The sequence below is a fragment of the Carcharodon carcharias genome, chromosome 27, assembly GCF_017639515.1.
Source record: "Carcharodon carcharias isolate sCarCar2 chromosome 27, sCarCar2.pri, whole genome shotgun sequence".
Classification (NCBI taxonomy): Eukaryota; Metazoa; Chordata; class Chondrichthyes; order Lamniformes; family Lamnidae; genus Carcharodon; species Carcharodon carcharias.
The window spans coordinates 4,067,620-4,086,371 of record NC_054493.1 but is presented as its reverse complement, the minus strand read 5'-3'; the positions used below and the strand labels follow the sequence as shown (position 1 = coordinate 4,086,371).

The window sequence follows — 18,752 nt, the reverse complement described above, 5'->3', positions numbered from 1 at the left end:
TCTCTCCCTCCCTCCCTCCCTCTCTCTCTCCCTCCCTACCTCTCGCTCTCTCTCTCCCTCCCTCCCTCCCGCTCTCTCTCTCTCCCTCCCTCCCTCCCGCTCTCTCTCTCTCCCTCCCTCCCGCTCTCTCTCTCTCTCCCTCCCTACCTCCCGCTCTCTCTGCCTCCCTCCCTCCCTCCCGCTCTTGCCTCCAACAGAATACTCGTTGGTCCAAAATGCTTTCTTCACGGATCCGAATGACCAAAGCGCCTGGTTCTACTATCGTTGGCTGTTAGGACGAGGTAAGAAACAGGACGAGGCCATTCAGCCCCTCCTCGAGCCAGTTACACAGGAACAGGAGGAGGCCATTCAGCCCCATTTTCGAGCCAGTTACACAGGAACAGGAGGAGGCCATTCAGCCCCTCCTCCTTGAGCCTGTGACACAGGAACAGGAGGAGGCCATTCAGCCCCTCCTCGAGCCAGTTACACAGGAACAGGAGGAGGCCATTCAGCCCCATTTTCGAGCCAGTTACACAGGAACAGGAGGAGGCCATTCAGCCCCTCCTCCTTGAGCCTGTGACACAGGAACAGGAGGAGGCCATTCAGCCCCTCCTCGAGCCTGTTACACAGGGACAGGAGGAGGCCATTCAGCCCCTCCTCCTCCAGCCTGTTACACAGGAACAGGAGGAGGCCATTCAGCCCCCTTTTCGAGCCTGTCACACAGGAGCAGGAGGAGGCCATTCAGCCCCCTTTTCGAGCCTGTCACACAGGAACAGGAGGAGGCCATTCAGCCTCTCCTCGAGCCAGTTACACAGGAACAGGAGGAAGCCATTCAGCCCCTCCTCAAGCCAGTTACACAGGAACAGGAGGAGGCCATTCAGCCCCTCCTCCTCGAGCCTGTGACACAGGAACAGGAGGAGGCCATTCAGCCCCTCCTCCTTGAGCCTGTGACACAGGAACAGGAGGAGGCCATTCAGCCCCCTTTTCGAGCTTGTCACACAGGAACAGGAGGAGGCCATTCTGCCCCTCTTCCTCGAGCCTGTGACACAGGAACAGGAGGAGGCCATTCAGCCCCCTCTGACAGGTGAGATAGTGGGGCGGCGATCAGGGGTCGTGGGGGGGAGGGGGGGGTGGGGGGGTTGCTGCCTGACCTTTGACCCTCTCCTCCCTTCCTCTTCCAGCGGACCGTCCTGAGACTATCAGTTGCCTGTACGCAAGTTTCAAGGAGCAGAGGGTGGTGGTCGGATTCTCTAGGGCCATCAACGTAAGTAACCTCTGACCCCCACCCCACCACCATGACCTCTCCCCTTTGCCCCTCTGTCTCTCTCTCTCTCTCTCTCTCGTTCTCTCTTTCACTCAGCCCTCTCTTCTCCTCTTCCCCCACCCCCACCCCCCCCCCCGCCCCACACAGGTTCTCTCAGAACCCGGACTGCTGCTCCTGATGGTGGACAATCGCCCTGTGCCCTCCCACTGGCACACCCCGGACAACAGGAACAAACACAGCCACGTGTGGGTATCCTTAACCCGAGAACCGGAGAGCGGCGGGGTGGGGGAGTTTAGCAGGCGGGTGCCGTGGGAAGGTCTGTGTTGTATCTGCGCCCGGCTTCCCCACTCCCCACCAACCCCCCCCCTCCCCCCACCACCCCGTGTTTGTCACAGACAGCGGACATGTGTATAAGTCGGGTATTAAGCGTAGAGGGGAGCCCCCTATTGCACCGGGGGGAGCGTCTGGTACAGACACTGGCGAAGTGTCGAGGGAGCCCCCTATTGCACCGGGGGGGAGCGTCTGGTACAGACACTGGCGAAGTGTCGAGGGAGCCCCCTATTGCACCGGGGGGAGCGTCTGGTACAGACACTGGCGAAGTGTCGAGGGAGCCCCCTATTGCACCGGGGGGAGCGTCTGGTACAGACACTGGCGAAGTGTCGAGGGAGCCCCCTATTGCACCGGGGGTAGCGTCTGGTACAGACACTGGCGAAGTGTCGAGGGAGCCCCCTATTGCACCGGGGGGAGCGTCTGGTACAGACACTGGCGAAGTGTCGAGGGAGCCCCCTATTGCACCGGGGGGAGCGTCTGGTACAGACACTGGCGAAGTGTCGAGGGAGCCCCCTATTGCACCGGGGGGAGCGTCTGGTACAGACACTGGCGAAGTGTCGAGGGAGCCCCCTATTGCACCGGGGGGAGCGTCTGGTACAGACACTGGCGAAGTGTCGAGGGAGCCCCCTATTGCACCGGGGGTAGCGTCTGGTACAGACACTGGCGAAGTGTCGAGGGAGCCCCCTATTGCACCGGGGGGAGCGTCTGGTACAGACACTGGCGAAGTGTCGAGGGAGCCCCCTATTGCACCGGGGGGAGCGTCTGGTACAGACACTGGCGAAGTGTCGAGGGAGCCCCCTATTGCACCCCCGGAGGGGTTTTCAATAGAGACGCTGGGCGTACATGTCAGGGAAGTGTCAAGGGAGCTCTGTATTGTCGCCTGAGTGGTGGGGGGTGGTGGGGGGGGGGTAGTGTTCGATGGGGGCATGGGGTGCAGTGGCAATGAAAGGCCCTGCGCCACCCGGTGGGACCAGACCCGATAGGCTGAATAGCCTACTTCTGCTCCTGCGTCTTCCGGCCTGAGTTTGAAACATGAGTTAGCGGAGGAAGGGGGTGGGTGGGGTAGGTAGCGTCGATTGGAGGGTGGGACATTATAACACCGTAAGACATAGGAGCAGAAATGAGGCCGTTCAGCCCATCGAGTCTGCTCCGCCATTCAATCATGGCTGATAGGTTTCTCAACCCCATTCTCCCGCCTTCTCCCCATAACCTTTGATCCCCCTTACCAATCAAGAACCTATCTATCTCGCTCTTAAATACACTCAATGACCCGGCCTCCACCGTCTTCTGTGGCCATGAATTCCATTGATTCACCTCTCTCTGGCTAAAGAAGTTTCTCCTCATCTCTGTTCTAAAAGCTCTTCCCTTTACTCTGAGGCTGTGCCCCTCGGGTCCTAGTCTCTCCTACTAATGGAAACATCTTCCCCACGACCCACTCTATCCAGGCCTTTCAGTATTCTGTAAGTTTCAATCAGATCCCCCCCCCCGCCACCTCATCCTTCTAAACTCCATCGAGTATAGACCCAGAGTCCTCAAACGTTCCTCATATGTTAAAGCCTTTTCATTCCTGGGATCGTTCTCATGAACCTCCTCTGGACCCCTCTCCAGGGCCAGCACATCCTTCCTGAGATACACGGGGCCCAAAATTGCTCACAATATTCTAAATGTGATCTGACCAGAGCCTTATATAAAGCCTCAGCAGCACATCCCTGCTTTTATATTCTAGTCCTCTTGAAATAAATGCCAACATTGCATTTGCCTTCCTAACTACCGACTCAACCTGCAAGTTAACCTTAAGAGAATCCTGGACTAGGACTCCCAAGTCCCTTTGCACTCCAGGTTTCTGAATTCTCTCCCCCATTTAGAAAATAGTCTATGCCTCTATTCTCCCCACCAAAGTACATGACCTCACACTTGCCCACGTTGGATTCCATTTGAGAGACGTATTGAGAGTTCCTGTCAACAGGGCTTAGCCTAATAATTCCAGAGATTTATTAATTGAGTTGTAGCTCCTCCACGGCAACTGGCGGGGATTTGAAACTGTGTTGCACCCCCCCCCCCCCCACCAACCGATCTCTCCTCGTACGACAGTCCTGCCAGCCGGTGAACCTCCACTGGGCTCCCTCCCTCCCTCCCTCCCGTCCCACCCACCTTCCTCACTGCTCGCTGGGCCTCGGCTTTTCGGGTGACTCCCGACCAAGGACGCCCGGGTCCCTCGCTTCCCCGACCCTCTCGCCCTTGACAAGGAGCGCTTGCCCCCTTCCTCCTGCTTTACCGACCAAGCGCTTTTGTGCTTCCCTCGTCTCTCCTCCCTCCGTCATGTCCACTGCCTCCCCGGGCAGCCTTGTAAGGGTGAAACCGTCAGAAGTCCGTGGCCCCTGTCACATCCGCTCACCATCAGGAGGGTCGCTCGTGCCCGCACTAGTGCCAGGCAATGACTAGCACCGTGTCCAAATGCAGCAAGGCCACCATGTATTCGTATACTCCAAGCCCCTTGCGATGAAGGCCAATATACCCCGCCTTCCGTCTTGTTGCCCGGCTCCCTTAGCCTGTCTGGACCTCTTTGCAGCCTCTCCCTCTCTCTCTCTCTCTCTCTCTCGGTATCCTCCACACAGCTTACCCTCCCCGCCGAGCTGGGCGTCACCGGCGAGAACCCTCGGCCCGAGTCACCCGCCCGTGGAAGGAGGTGTCAGCTCTCAGCTCGCGCCGTCAGGAAGTTGGGAATATGGATGCGCCTTCAGTGGGGCGTGGGAAGCAGGCTGGGTGAACGGCTGGTTGGGGGGTGGGGGGGGGCGCGGGTGGGGGTTGGCAGACGGAGATGGCAGAGGAAATTGAGCGTGAGGTGATTCGTTTTGGTAGGAAGCGGAGGAGGGAGGCGGGGTTTGGGGGAAGCGGAGGAGGGAGGCGGGGTTTGGGGGAAGCGGAGGAGGGAGGCGGGGTTTGGGGGAAGCGGAGGAGGGAGGCGGGGTTTGGGGGAAGCGGAGGAGGGAGGCGGGGTTTGGGGGAAGCGGAAGAGGGAGTCGGGGTTTGGGGAAGCGGAGGAGGGAGGCGGGGTTTGGGGGAAGCGGAGGAGGGAGGCGGGGTTTGGGGGAGGCGGGGTTTGGGGGAGGCGGGGTTTGGGGGAGGCGGGGTTTGGGGGAGGCGGGGTTTGGGGGAGGCGGGGTTTGGGGGAGGCGGGGTTTGGGGGAGGCGGGGTTTGGGGGAGGCGGGGTTTGGGGGAGGCGGGGTTTGGGGGAGGCGGGGTTTGGGGGAGGCGGGGTTTGGGGGAGGCGGAGGAGGGAGGCGGGGTTTCGGGGAGGCGGGGTTTGGGGAAGCGGAGGAGGGAGGCGGGGTTTGGGGAAGCGGAGGAGGGAGGCGGGGTTTCGGGGAGGCGGGGTTTCGGGGAGGCGGGGTTTCGGGGAGGCGGGGTTTCGTGGAAGGAGTGGGACTCGGTGAATCACTCCTCCAGAGAGCCAGCACAGACAGGGTGGGACCGAATGGCCTCACTGTTGCGCGCTCTGTGGTGCTGTACATGTTGGGGGCAGGCGTTAGGGGCAGTGTTAACCCGGGAGTACGCGATGCGGGCTTTAACAGTGGTGAGTTATACCCCGTGACTCAGACTCGATCAGCTCTGCGAGCTACCAGTAGGGACACTCAACACGAGGTTTGAGGAGCAGAGTGTCCGAGTGCTGTGGGGCGAGGGACATGTGGCAAAGGAGTGTTACTGTATGGACCGAGGTAAGCTGCAGGGGTCAGTACACGCGAGGCCCGGGGGGGGGGTCATAGACACGGGGCAGCACACCGACTGAACACTGACCCTCCGACAGTGCGGCTCTCCCTCAGTAATGACCCTCCCACAGTGCGGCTCTCCCTCAGCACTGACACTCCGACAGTGCGGCTCTCCCTCAGCACTGACCCTCCGACAGTGCGGCTCTCCCTCAGCACCGACCCTCCGACAGTGCGGCTCCTCCCTCAGCACCGACCCTCCGACAGTGCGGCTCCTCCCTCAGCACTGACCCTCCGACAGTGCGGCTCTCCCTCAGCACTGACCCTCCGACAGTGCGGCTCTCCCTCAGCACCGACCCTCCGACAGTGCGGCTCCTCCCTCAGCACCGACCCTCCGACAGTGCGGCTCCTCCCTCAGCACTGACCCTCTGACAATGCGGCTCCTCCCTCAGCACTGACCCTCTGACAATGCGGCTCTCCCTCAGCACTGACACTCCGACATTGTGGCTCTAACTCAGCACCGACACTCCGACAGTGCGGCTCTCCCTCAGCAGTGACCCTCCGACAGTGCGGCTCTCCCTCAGCGCTGACCCTCCGACAGTGCGGCTCTCCCTCTGCACTGACCCTCCGACAGTGCGGCTCTCCCTCTGCACTGACCCTCCGACAGTGCCACTCTCCCTCAGCACTGACCCTCCGACAGTGCGGCTCTCCCTCAACACTGACCCTCCGACAGTGCGGCTCTCCCTCAGCACTGACCCTCCGACAGTGCAGCTCTCCCTCAGCACTGACCCTCCAACAGTGCGGCTCTCCCTCAGCAGTGACCCTCCGACAGTGCGGCGCTCCCTCAGTACTGACCCTCCGACAGTGCGGCGCTCCCTCAGTACTGACCCTCCGACAGTGCCGCTCTCCCTCAGCACTGACCCTCCGACAGTGCGGCTCTCCCTCAACACTGACCCTCCGACAGTGCAGCTCTCCCTCAGCACTGACCCTCCGACAGCGCAGCTCTCCCTCAGCACTCACCCTCCCACAGTGCGGCTCTCCCTCAGTACTGACCCTCCGACAGTGCAACTCTCCCTCAGCACTGACCCTCCGACAGTGCGGCTCTCCCTCAGCACTGACCCTCCGACAGTGCGGCTCTCCCTCAGCACTGACCCTCCGACAGTGCGGCTGTCCCTCAGCACTGACCCTCCGACAGTGCGGCTGTCCCTCAGCACTGAACCTCCGACAGTGCGGCTCTCCCTCAGCACTGAACCTCCGACAGTGCGGCTCTCCCTCTGCACTGACCCTCCGACAGTGCGGCTCTCCCTCTGCACTGACCCTCCGACAGTGCCGCTCTCCCTCAGCACTGACCCTCCGACAGTGCGGCTCTCCCTCAACACTGACCCTCCGACAGTGCGGCTCTCCCTCAGCACTGACCCTCCAACAGTGCAGCTCTCCCTCAGCACTGACCCTCCGACAGTGCGGCGCTCCCTCAGCAGTGACCCTCCGACAGTGCGGCGCTCCCTCAGTACTGACCCTCCGACAGTGCCGCTCTCCCTCAGCACTGACCCGCCGACAGTGCGGCTCTCCCTCAACACTGACCCTCCGACAGTGCGGCTCTCCCTCAGCACTGACCCTCCGACAGCGCAGCTCTCCCTCAGCACTCACCCTCCCACAGTGCGGCTCTCCCTCAGTACTGACCCTCCGACAGTGCAACTCTCCCTCAGCACTGACCCTCCGACAGTGCTGCTCTCCCTCAGCACTGAACCTCCGACAGTGCGGCTCTCCCTCAGCACTGACCCTCCGACAGTGCGGCGCTCCCTCAGCAGTGACCCTCCGACAGTGCGGCTCTCCCTCAGTATTGACCCTCCGACAGTGCGGCTCTCCCTCAGTATTGACCCTCCGACAGTGCGGCGCTCCCTCAGCACTGACCCTCCGACAGTGCGGCTCTCCCTCAGTATTGACCCTCCGACAGTGCGGCTCTCCCTCAGCACTGTCACTCCGACATTGTGGCTCTAACTCAGCACCGACCCTCCGACAGTGCGGCTCTCCCTCAGCACTGACCCTCCGACAGTGCGGCTCTCCCTCTGCACTGACCCTCCGACAGTGCGGCGCTCCCTCAGTACTGACCCTCCGACAGTGCTGCTCTCCCTCAGCACTGACCCTCCGACAGTGCGGCTCTCCCTCAACACTGACCCTCCGACAGTGCGGCTCTCCTTCAACACTGACCCTCCGACAGTGCGGCTCTCCCTCAGCACTCACCCTTCCACAGTGAGGCTCTCCCTCAGCACTGACCCTCCGAAAGTGCGGCTCTCCCTCAGCACTGACCCTCCGACAGTGCGGCTCTCCCTCAGCACTGACCCTCCGACAGTGCGGCTCTCCCTCAGCACTTACCCTCCGACAGTGCGGCTCTCCCTCAGCACTGACCCTCCGACAGTGCGGCTCTCCCTCAGCAGTGACCCTCCGACAGTGCGGCTCTCCCTCAGCAGTGACCCTCCGACAGTGCGGCGCTCCCTCAGCAGTGACCCTCCGACAGTGCGGCTCTCCCTCAGCACTGACCCTCCGACCGTGCGGCTCTCCCTCAGCACTGACCCTCCGACAGTGCGGCTCTCCCTCAGCACTGACCCTCCGACAGTGCGGCTCTCCCTCAGCAGTGACCCTCCGACAGTGCGGCGCTCCCTCAGCAGTGACCCTCCGACAGTGCGGCGCTCCCTCAGCAGTGACCCTCCGACAGTGCGGCTCTCCCTCAGCACTGACCCTCCGACCGTGCGGCTCTCCCTCAGCACTGACCCTCCGACAGTGCGGCTCTCCCTCAGCAGTGACCCTCCGACAGTGCGGCTCTCCCTCAGCACTGACCCTCCGACAGTGCAGCTCTTCCTCAGCACTGACACTCCGACATTGCGGCTCTAACTCAGCACTGACCCTCCGACAGTGCGGCTCTCCCTCAGCACTGACCCTCCGACAGTGCGGCTCGCCCTCAGTACTGACCCTCCGACAGTGCGGCTCTCCCTCAGCAGTGACCCTCTGACAGTGCGGCGCTCCCTCAGCAGTGACCCTCCGACAGTGCGGCGCTCCCTCATCAGTGACCCTCCGACAGTGCGGCGCTCCCTCAGTACTGACCCTCCGACAGTGCGGCTCTCCCTCAGCACTGACCCTCCGACAGTGCGGCTCTCCCTCAACATTGACCCTCCGACAGTGCGGCTCTCCCTCAACATTGACCCTCCGACAGTGCGGCTCTCCCTCAGCACTGACCCTCCAACAGTGCGGCTCTCCCTCAGCACTGACCCTCCGACAGTGCGGCTCTCCCTCAGCACTGACCCTCCGACAGTGCGGCGCTCCCTCAGTTTGACCCTCCGACAGTGCCGCTCTCCCTCAGCACTGACCCTCCGACAGTGCGGCTTTCCCTCAACACTGACCCTCCGACAGTGCGGCACTCCCTCAGCACTGACCCTCCGACAGTGCGGCTCTCCCTCAGCACTGACCCTCCGACAGTGCGGCTCTCCCTCAGCACTGACCCTCCGACAGTGCGGCTCTCCCTCACCACTGACCCTCCGACAGTGCGGCTCTCCCTCACCACTGACCCTCCGACAGTGCGGCTCTCCCTCAGCACTGACCCTCCGACAGTGCGGCTCTCCCTCAGCACTGACCCTCCGACAGTGCGGCTCTCCCTCAGCACTGACCCTCCGACAGTGCGGCTCTCCCTCAGCACTGACCCTCCGACAGTGCGGCTCTCCCTCAGCACTGACCCTCCGACAGTGCGGCTCTCCCTCAGCACTGACCCTCCGACAGTGCGGCTCTCCCTCAGCACTGACCCTCCGACAGTGCGGCTCTCCCTCAGCACTGACCCTCCGACAGTGCGGCTCTCTCTCAGCACTGACCCTCCTACAGTGCGGCACTCCCTCGGCGCTGACCCTCCGACAGTGCGGCTCTCCCTCAGAAGCAGGGAGTGGGTTTGGGGGGTGGTGGGTGAGGAACAGGGCCTCTCGTTCGCTTAGTAATCTCTGTCCCTCTGCTCACTCTCTCCACTAGGCCGTGGTGAAGGATGGTCCCGCGATTCCGCTACAGACGAACAGCTGTTTCGGTAAGTGACCTGGCGCTGTTATGTGACAGGATAGTCTGAACCATGGAGTCCAGTGCCTCCGAAAGGCAGCTCACCGTGTGCGGGAGACAGTGGGACAGGGGTAGCGTCCCTGGACCCATCACCCAGCAACCCAGCCTAACCTTTGGGTGGACTCTGCTTCATACCCCACCTCAGCTGCTGCTGGTATTTAAATTCAGTTAATAAATTCCTCAATGACCTTCCCTCCATCGTAAGGTCAGGAGTGGAGATGTTCGCTGACGGTTGCACCATGTTCAGCACCATTCACAACTCCTCAGATACATGAAGCAGCCCCGAGTCCAAATGCAGCAAGACCCTGGACAATTTCCAGGCTCGGGAGCTGACCAGTGGCTAATAACATTCACCCCCACACAAGTGTCAGGCAATGACCATCTACAACAAGAGAGAATCCAACCATCGCCCCCTTGATGTTCAATGGGCATTACCCTCACTGAATCCCCCCCACTTTCAACATCCTGGGGGTTACCATTGACCAGAAACTGAACTGGGGACCAGCCATATTAATACTGTGGCTACAAGAGCAGGTCAGAGGCTGGGAATCCTGCGGAGAGTAACCCACCTCCTGACTCCCCCTCCAAAGTCTGTCCACCATCTACAAGGCACAAGTCAGGAGTGGGATGGGACACTCCCCACTTGCCTGGATGAGTTGCAGCTCCCACAACACTCGAGAAGCTCGACACCGTCCAGGACAAAGCAGCCCCACCCCCCGCTCGATCGCCACCCCATCCACAAACATTCACTCCCTCCACCCACCGACGCACAGTAGCAGCAGCGTGTGTACCATCTACAAGATGCACTGCAGCAACTCACCAAGGCTCCTTCGACAGCGCCGCCCAAACCCACGACCTCTACCATCTAGAAGGACAAGGGCAGCAGACACGTGGGGAACACCCACCACCTGGAAGTTCCCCCTCCGAACCCCTCACCATCCCGACTTGGAAATATATCGGCTGTTCCTTCACTGTCGCTGGGTTAAAATCCTAGAACTCCCTCCCTAACAGCGCTGTGGGTGTACCTACACCACAGGGACAAAATCCTGGAACTCCCTCCCTAACAGCGCCGTGGGTGTACCTACACCACAGGGGACAAAATCCTGGAACTCCCTCCCTAACAGCGCCGTGGGTGTACCTACACCACAGGGACAAAATCCTGGAACTCCCTCCCTAACAGCGCCGTGGGTGTACCTACACCACACAGGGGACAAAATTCTGGAACTCCCTCCCTAACAGCGCTGTGGGTGTACCTACACCACAGGGGACAAAATCCTGGAACTCCCTCCCTAACAGCGCTGTGGGTGTACCTACTCCACAGGGACAAAATCCTGGAACTCCCTCCCTAACAGCGCTGTGGGTGTACCTACACCACAGGGACAAAATCCTGGAACTCCCTAACAGTGCTGTGGGTGTACCTACACCACAGGGACAAAATCCTGGAACTCCCTCCCTAACAGCGCCGTGGGTGTACCTACACCACAGGGACAATATCCTGGAACTCCCTCCCTAACAGCGCTGTGGGTGTACCTACACCACAGGGACAAAATCCTGGAACTCCCTCCCTAACAGCACCGTGGGTGTACCTACACCACAGGGGACAAAATCCTGGAACTCCCTCCCTAACAGCACTGTGGCTGTACCTACACCACAGGGGACAAAATCCTGGAACTCCCTCCCTAACAGCGCTGTGGGTGTACCTACACCACACGGGGACTGCAGTTGTTCAAGAAGGCAGCTCACCCCCCACCTTCTCAAGGGGGCAATTAGGGACGGGTAATAAGTGCTGGGCCTAGTCAGCGAGGCCCATATCCTGTAAGTGATTAAATGAGGGGAAAAAAAAAAACCCTCAAAGGTTTATCAGATGGTGAATCTGGTGGACAGGATGATGTATCGAAACTGAGAACGTGATCTGAACGTCTGAAATCGGAACAGAAGGAGCCCATTCGGCCCCTCGAACCTCCTCCGATGTTCAATGAGATGGTGGCCGACCTGTTTGAGTTTCGAGTCCTAAATTCCCGTCTACCCCCTCCCCACCCCCTCCACCCCCCAACGCCTCATAACCTTCGATCTCCCCTTGCCTAACAAGAATCTCTCTACCTCCGCCTGTAAAAATATTCAGGGACCCCCCCCCCACCTCCCCCAACCACCGTCTCCACCGGAGAGTTCCAAACTCGCACAACCCTCGGAGAGAGAAGAAGTTCTCCTCGTCTCTGTCCTAAAAGGGCGACCCCTTAATTTTAAACCAGTGCCCCCCCCACCCAACCCCCCCTCTCGTTCTGGACTCACCCACAAGAGGAAACACACTGTCCACATCCACCTTGTCAAGGCCGTTCAGGATCTTGTTAACTTCAATCCAATCAATCCCCCCACCCTCACTCTTCTAAACTCCAGTGGAAACAAGCCCAGCCTGTCCGAGCCTCTTCTCACCGGACAACCCGCTCGTTCCAGGTATCGATCTGGTAAACCTCCTCTGAACCGCCTCCGACGCATCTACACCCTGCCTCAAATTCAGGAGAGGCCAGAACCGCGGGCAGTACTCGAGGCGCGTTCTCCCCAACGCCCCCCGTCTAACTGAAGCGTTAACACCCTCCCTCTCCTGTTCAATCCCTCTCGCGATAAGGGATAGCGTGCCGTTAGCCTCCTTTCGTCACCCACCGAACATTGTGAGACTCATGCACCAGGACCCCCGGATCCCCTCTGCGCCTGGGAATCACGCGGCCGGTCTCCGTCTTAAGCCCTCCTTCATTCCTCCTCCCGAAGTGAACCAGCCTCGCGTTGCCCCCCACCCCCACCCCCCCCCCCAAATTCCACCCCGCAGCCTCCTAGGCCCTCCTCGTCGCATACTTACCCGCCCAGCCTCGCGTCGTCTGCCAATTTAGCTGCCGCTCCTTCGCTCCCCGTTGATGTCAATTGTGAAACGTTGTGGCCCCCCCCGCCCTCCGACGTTGTGGGACTTCACTCATCATGTCCTGCCACTCCGAAAAAGACCCATTTATACGTACTCTGTTTCCCACCGCCCAGCCAATCGTCTGTCCGTACGTTAATGTGTTCCCCACCACGCTTTCGCTTTCCACAATAACGTTTGGTGAAGCACCTTAGCGAGTGCCTTCTGCAGATCCAAGTGCAGCACATCTACACGTTCCCCTTTATCCACAGCTCATCGTATCCCCTCAAAGGACCCCCAGTGAATGGGTGAAGCACGATTTCCCTTTCCATGAAAAGGGCGGACTCTTCCCCGATTAACCGGGAGTTTCTCCAAGTGCCCGGCGACAACCTCCTTTAGTGATCGACTCTCACCACCTTCCCCGTGACGGGCGTCGAGCTAACTGGCCCACGCTTTGCTGGTTTCCTGCCCCCCTCCCCTTCTTGAGCAGAGGGGTGACGTTTGCTACTTTCCGGTCTGATGGGACCTACCCAGAGAATCTAGCCCAACTTTGGGGGCCATTCAGCCCATCCGGCTGCCTTTGTGCGGGGAGCAGTCGGCGTTGGGGGTTGGGGGGGGCGTGGGGAATATCCGACGAAGGGGCGTGGGTGCGGGATTAGGCGAGTCGCCTCTCCTGTGATTCTACCTCTGCCTCGGGAATACCCCCGGCCCCCTTGACACGTGTTCGCCTTTCCTCCCTCCTCTCTCCCTCCTTCCCTCCCTCCCTCCCTCCCTCCCTCCCTCCCTCCTCTCTCCCTCCTTCCCTCCCTCCCTCCCTCCCTCCCTCCCTCCCTCCAGCTGTGAGCTGTCGGTGCAGAAGTCCACGGTCCTGCAGTCAGAGCTCGAGTCCTGCAAGCAACTCCAGGAGCTGGAGCCCGGGAACAAGTGTAAGTGGATCCTGTTCGGGGGGGCGGGTGGGGGGTGGCGAGGGTGGGGTGTTTGAGTGAGTGAGATACCCTCCTTTGGCTCTGTGTATGACTGTGTGAGTGAGAGACACTCCCTTGTCTCTGTGTTTAGCTGTATGAGTGAGAAACGCTCCCTTGGCTCTGTGTACAGCTGTGTGAGTGAGAGACGCTCCCTTGTCTCTGTGTACAGCTGTGTGAGTGAGAGACGCTCCCTTAGCTGTGTGAGTGAGAGGCACTCCCTTGCCTCTGTGTACTGCTCTGTGAGTGAGAGACGGTCCCTAAGCTCAGTGTATAGATGTGCGATTAAGAGACACTCCCTCGGCTCTGTTTATAGCTGTATGAGTGAGAGATGCTCCCTTGGCTCTGTGTACAGCAGTGTGAGTGAGAGACGCTCCCTTGGCTCCGTGTACAGCTGTGTGAGTGAGAGACGCTCCCTTGTCTCTGTGTATAGCAGTGTGAGTGAGAGACGCTCCCTTGTCTCTGTGTACAGCTGTGTGAGTGAGAGACGCTCCCTTGTCTCTGTGTATAGCTGTGTGAGTGAGAGACACTCCCTTGTCTCTGTGTACAGCTGTGTGAGTGAGAGACGCTCCCTTGGCTCCGTGTACAGCTGTGTGAGTGAGAGACACTCCCTTGTCTCTGTGTACAGCTGTGTGAGTGAGAGATGCTCCCTTGGCTCCGTGTACAGCTGTGTGAGTGAGAGACACACCCTCAGCTCCGTGTACAGCTGTGTGAGTGAGAGACACTCCCTAAGCTCCGTGTACAGCTGTGTGAGTGAGAGTCCCTAAGCGTCGTGTGCAGCTGTGTGAGTGAGAGACGCTCCCTTAGCTGTGTGAGTGAGAGGCGCTCCCTTGCCTCTGTGTACTGCTCTGTGAGTGAGAGACGGTCCCTAAGCTCAGTGTATAGATGTGCGATTAAGAGACACTCCCTCGGCTCTGTTTATAGCTGTATGAGTGAGAGACGCTCCCTTGTCTCTGTTTATAGCTGTATGAGTGAGAGACGCTCCCTTGTCTCTGTGTACAGCAGTGTGAGTGAGAGACACTCTCATGGCTTTGTGTATAGCAGTGTGAGTGAGAGACGCTCCCTTGTCTCTCTGTACAGCAGTGTGAGTGAGAGACGATCCCTTGTCTCTGTGTACAGCTGTGTGAGTGAGAGATGCTCCCTTGGCTCTGTGTTTAGCTGTGTGACTGAGAGACGCTCCCTTGGCTCTGTGTACAGTTTGTGACTGAGAGATGCTCCCTTGTCTCTGTGTGTAGCAGTGTGAGTGAGAGACACTCCCTTGTCTTTGTGTGTAGCTGTGTGAGTGAGAGATGCTCCCTTGTCTCTGTGTACAGCTGAGAGTGAGAGACGCTCCCTTGTCTTTGTGTGTAGCTGTGTGAGTGAGAGACGCTCCCTTGTCTCTGTGTTTAGCTGTGTGAGTGAGAGACACTCCCTCAGCTCCGTGTATAGCTGTGTGAGTGAGAGACGCTCCCTTGGCTCCGTGTACAGCTGTGTGAGTGAGAGACACTCCCTCAGCTTTGTGTATAGCTGTGTGAGTGAGAGACGCTCCCTTGGCTCCGTGTACAGCTGTGTGAGTGAGAGACACTCCCTCAGCTCTGTGTATAGCTGTGTGAGTGAGAGACGCTCCCTTGGCTCCGTGTACAGCTGTGTGAGTGAGAGACACTCCCTCAGCTCCGTGTACAGCTGTGTGAGTGAGAGTCCCTCAGCTCCGTGTACAGCTGTGTGAGTGAGAGTCCCTAAGCTCCGTGTACAGCTGTGTGAGTGAGAGTCCCTCAGCTCCGTGTACAGCTGTGTGAGTGAGAGTCCCTAAGCGTCGTGTGCAGCTGTGTGAGTGAGAGACGCTCCCTTAGCTGTGTGAGTGAGAGGCGCTCCCTTGCCTCTGTGTACTGCTCTGTGAGTGAGAGACGGTCCCTAAGCTCAGTGTATAGATGTGCGATTAAGAGACACTCCCTCGGCTCTGTTTATAGCTGTATGAGTGAGAGACGCTCCCTTGTCTCTGTGTACAGCAGTGTGAGTGAGAGACACTCTCATGGCTTTGTGTATAGCAGTGTGAGTGAGAGACGCTCCCTTGTCTCTCTGTACAGCAGTGTGAGTGAGAGACGCTCCCTTGTCTCTGTGTACAGCAGTGAGAGTGAGAGACCCTCCCTTGTCTCTGTGTACAGCAGTGTGAGTGAGAGACGATCCCTTGTCTCTGTGTACAGCTGTGTGAGTGAGAGATGCTCCCTTGGCTCTGTGTTTAGCTGTGTGACTGAGAGACGCTCCCTTGGCTCTGTGTACAGTTTGTGACTGAGAGATGCTCCCTTGTCTCTGTGTGTAGCAGTGTGAGTGAGAGACACTCCCTTGTCTTTGTGTGTAGCTGTGTGAGTGAGAGATGCTCCCTTGTCTTTGTGTACAGCTGTGAGTGAGAGACGCTCCCTTGTCTTTGTGTGTAGCTGTGTGAGTGAGAGATGCTCCCTTGTCTCTGTGTACAGCTGTGAGAGTGAGAGACGCTCCCTTGTCTTTGTGTGTAGCTGTGTGAGTGAGAGATGCTCCCTTGTCTCTGTGTACAGCTGTGAGAGTGAGAGACGCTCCCTTGTCTTTGTGTGTAGCTGTGTGAGTGAGAGACGCTCCCTTGTCTTTGTGTACAGCAGTGAGAGTGAGAGACGCTCCCTTGTCTCTGTGTACAGCTGTGTGAGTGAGAGACGCTCCCTTGTTTTTGTGTACAGCTGTGAGTGAGAGACGCTCCCTTGTCTTTGTGTGTAGCTGTGTGATTGAGAGATGCTCCCTTGTCTCTGTGTACAGCTGAGAGTGAGAGACGCTCCCTTGTCTTTGTGTGTAGCTGTGTGAGTGAGAGATGCTCCCTTGTCTCTGTGTACAGCTGTGAGAGTGAGAGACGCTCCCTTGTCTTTGTGTGTAGCTGTGTGAGTGAGAGATGCTCCCTTGTCTCTGTGTACAGCTGTGTGAGTGAGAGACGCTCCCTTGTTTTTGTGTACAGCTGTGAGTGAGAGACGCTCCCTTGTCTTTGTGTGTAGCTGTGTGAGTGAGAGATGCTCCCTTGTCTCTGTGTACAGCTGTGAGAGTGAGAGACGCTCCCTTGTCTTTGTGTGTAGCTGTGTGAGTGAGAGATGCTCCCTTGTCTCTGTGTACAGCTGTGAGAGTGAGAGACGCTCCCTTGTCTTTGTGTGTAGCTGTGTGAGTGAGAGATGCTCCCTTGTCTCTGTGTACAGCTGTATGAGCGAGAGACACTCCCTAAGCTCAGTGTACAGCTGTGTGAGTGAGAGTCCCTAAGCTCCGTGTACAGCTGTGTGAGTGAGAGACGCTCCCTTGTCTCTGTGTTTAGCTGTGTGAGTGAGAGGCGCTCCCTTGGCTCTGTGTATAGCTGTGTGAGTGAGAGACGCTCCCTTAGCTGTGTGAGTGAGAGGCACTCCCTTGCCTCTGTGTCCTGCTCTGTGAGTGAGAGATGGTCCCTAAGCTCAGTGTATAGATGTGCGATTAAGAGATACTCCCTCGGCTCTGTTTATAGCTGTATGAGTGAGAGACGCTCCCTTGTCTCTGTTTATAGCTGTATGAGTGAGAGACGCTCCCTTGTCTCTGTGTATAGCTGTGTGAGTGAGAGACACTCGCTTGGCTTTGTGTACAGCAGTGAGAGTGAGAGACCCTCCCTTGTCTTTGTGTACAGCAGTGAGAGTGAGAGACGCTCCCTTGTCTCTGTGTATAGCTGTGTGAGTGAGAGACACTCGCTTGGCTTTGTGTACAGCAGTGAGAGTGAGAGACGCTCCCTTGTCTCTGTGTACAGCAGTGAGAGTGAGAGACCCTCCCTTGTCTTTGTGTACAGCAGTGAGAGTGAGAGACGCTCCCTTGTCTCTGTGTATAGCTGTGTGAGTGAGAGACCCTCCCTTGTCTTTGTGTACAGTTTGTGACTGAGAGATGCTCCCTTGTCTCTGTGTATAGCTGTGTGAGTGAGAGACCCTCCCTTGTCTCTGTGTACAGCTGTGTGAGTGAGAGACCCTCCCTTGTCTTTGTGTACAGCTGTGTGAGTGAGAGACCCTCCCTTGTCTTTGTGTACAGCAGTGTGAGTGAGAGACGCTCCCTCGGCTCTGTGTATAGCTGTGTGACTGAGAGACGCTCCCTTGTCTCTGTGTGTAGCTGTGTGAGTGAGAGACGCTCCCTTGTCTCTGTGTTTAGCTGTGTGAGTGAGAGACACTCCCTCAGCTCCGTGTATAGCTGTGTGAGTGAGAGACGCTCCCTTGGCTCCGTGTACAGCTGTGTGAGTGAGAGACACTCCCTCAGCTCTGTGTATAGCTGTGTGAGTGAGAGACCCTCCCTTGTCTTTGTGTACAGCTGTGTGAGTGAGAGACACTCCCTCAGCTTTGTGTATAGCTGTGTGAGTGAGAGACGCTCCCTTGGCTCCGTGTACAGCTGTGTGAGTGAGAGTCCCTAAGCTCCGTGTACAGCTGTGTGAGTGAGAGACACTCCCTTGTCTTTGTGTACAGCTGTGTGAGTGAGAGACACTCCCTCAGCTCTGTGTATAGCTGTGTGAGTGAGAGACCCTCCCTTGTCTTTGTGTACAGCTGTGTGAGTGAGAGACACTCCCTCAGCTCCGTGTACAGCTGTATGAGTGAGAGACACTCCCTCAGCTCCGTGTACAGCTGTGTGAGTGAGAGTCCCTAAGCTCCGTGTACAGCTGTGTGAGTGAGAGACACTCCCTAAGCACCGTGTACAGCTGTGTGAGTGAGAGACGCTCCCTTGTCTTTGTGTGTAGCTGTGTGAGTGAGAGACGCTCCCTTGTCGCTGTGTGAGTGAGAGACGCTCCCTTGTCGCTGTGTGAGTGAGAGACGCTCCCTTGTCGTTGTGTGTGTGTCGCTGTGTGGTCAGGGGGTCGGGGGGAGGGGGAGGGGAGGTGTGTCTGGGTCAGGGGGTCGGGGGAGGGGGAGGGGGAGGTGTGTCTGGGTCAGGGGGTCGGAGGGAGGGGGAGGTGTGTCTGGGTCAGGGGGAGGGGGAGGGGGAGGTGTGTCTGGGTCAGGGGGTCGGAGGGAGGGGGAGGTGTGTCTGGGTCAGGGGGAGGGGGAGGGGGAGGTGTGTCTGGGTCAGGGGGTCGGGGGGAGGGGAGGTGTGTCTGGGTCAGGGGGTCGGGGGAGGGGGAGGGGGAGGTGTGTCTGTGTCAGGGGGTCGGAGGGAGGGGGAGGGGGAGGTGTGTCTGGGTCAGGGGGAGGGGGAGGGGGAGGGGGAGGTGTGTCTGGGTCGGGGGAGGGGGAGGGGGAGGTGTGTCTGGGCCGGGGGTCGGGAGAGGGGAGGTGTGTCTGGGTCAGGGGGTCAGGGGTCGGGGGGAGGGGGAGGGGGAGGTGTGTCTGGGTCGGGGGGTCGGGGGAGGGGGAGGGGGAGGTGTGTCTGGGTCAGGGGGAGGGGGAGGGGGAGGTGTGTCTGGGTCGGGGGAGGGGGAGGGGGAGGTGTGTCTCGGCCGGGGGTCGGGAGAGGGGAGGTGTGTCTGGGTCAGGGGGTCAGGGGTCGGGGGGGAGGGGGAGGGGGGAGGTGTGTCTGGGTCGGGGGGTCGGGGGAGGGGGAGGGGGAGGTGTGTCTG

At 59.1% G+C, this 18,752-nt stretch overlaps 1 protein-coding gene across 1 annotated transcript in view; it reads left to right on the top strand.

Annotated features, from left to right (window-relative positions):
* Positions 1–181: 181 nt before the first annotated feature.
* The window catches only part of rabggta (Rab geranylgeranyltransferase subunit alpha), a gene marked incomplete at its 5' end in the record, with an annotated part of 213,053 nt that continues 194,482 nt past the window's right edge, over positions 182–18,752 (top strand). Inside the window, 6 exons of the mRNA XM_041175438.1 lie at positions 182–281; positions 1,161–1,243; positions 1,391–1,492; positions 5,182–5,290; positions 9,287–9,338; positions 13,092–13,180. Coding sequence (XP_041031372.1) covers positions 182–281; positions 1,161–1,243; positions 1,391–1,492; positions 5,182–5,290; positions 9,287–9,338; positions 13,092–13,180 — 535 coding nt within the window. The remainder of the gene's footprint in view (positions 282–1,160; positions 1,244–1,390; positions 1,493–5,181; positions 5,291–9,286; positions 9,339–13,091; positions 13,181–18,752) is intronic.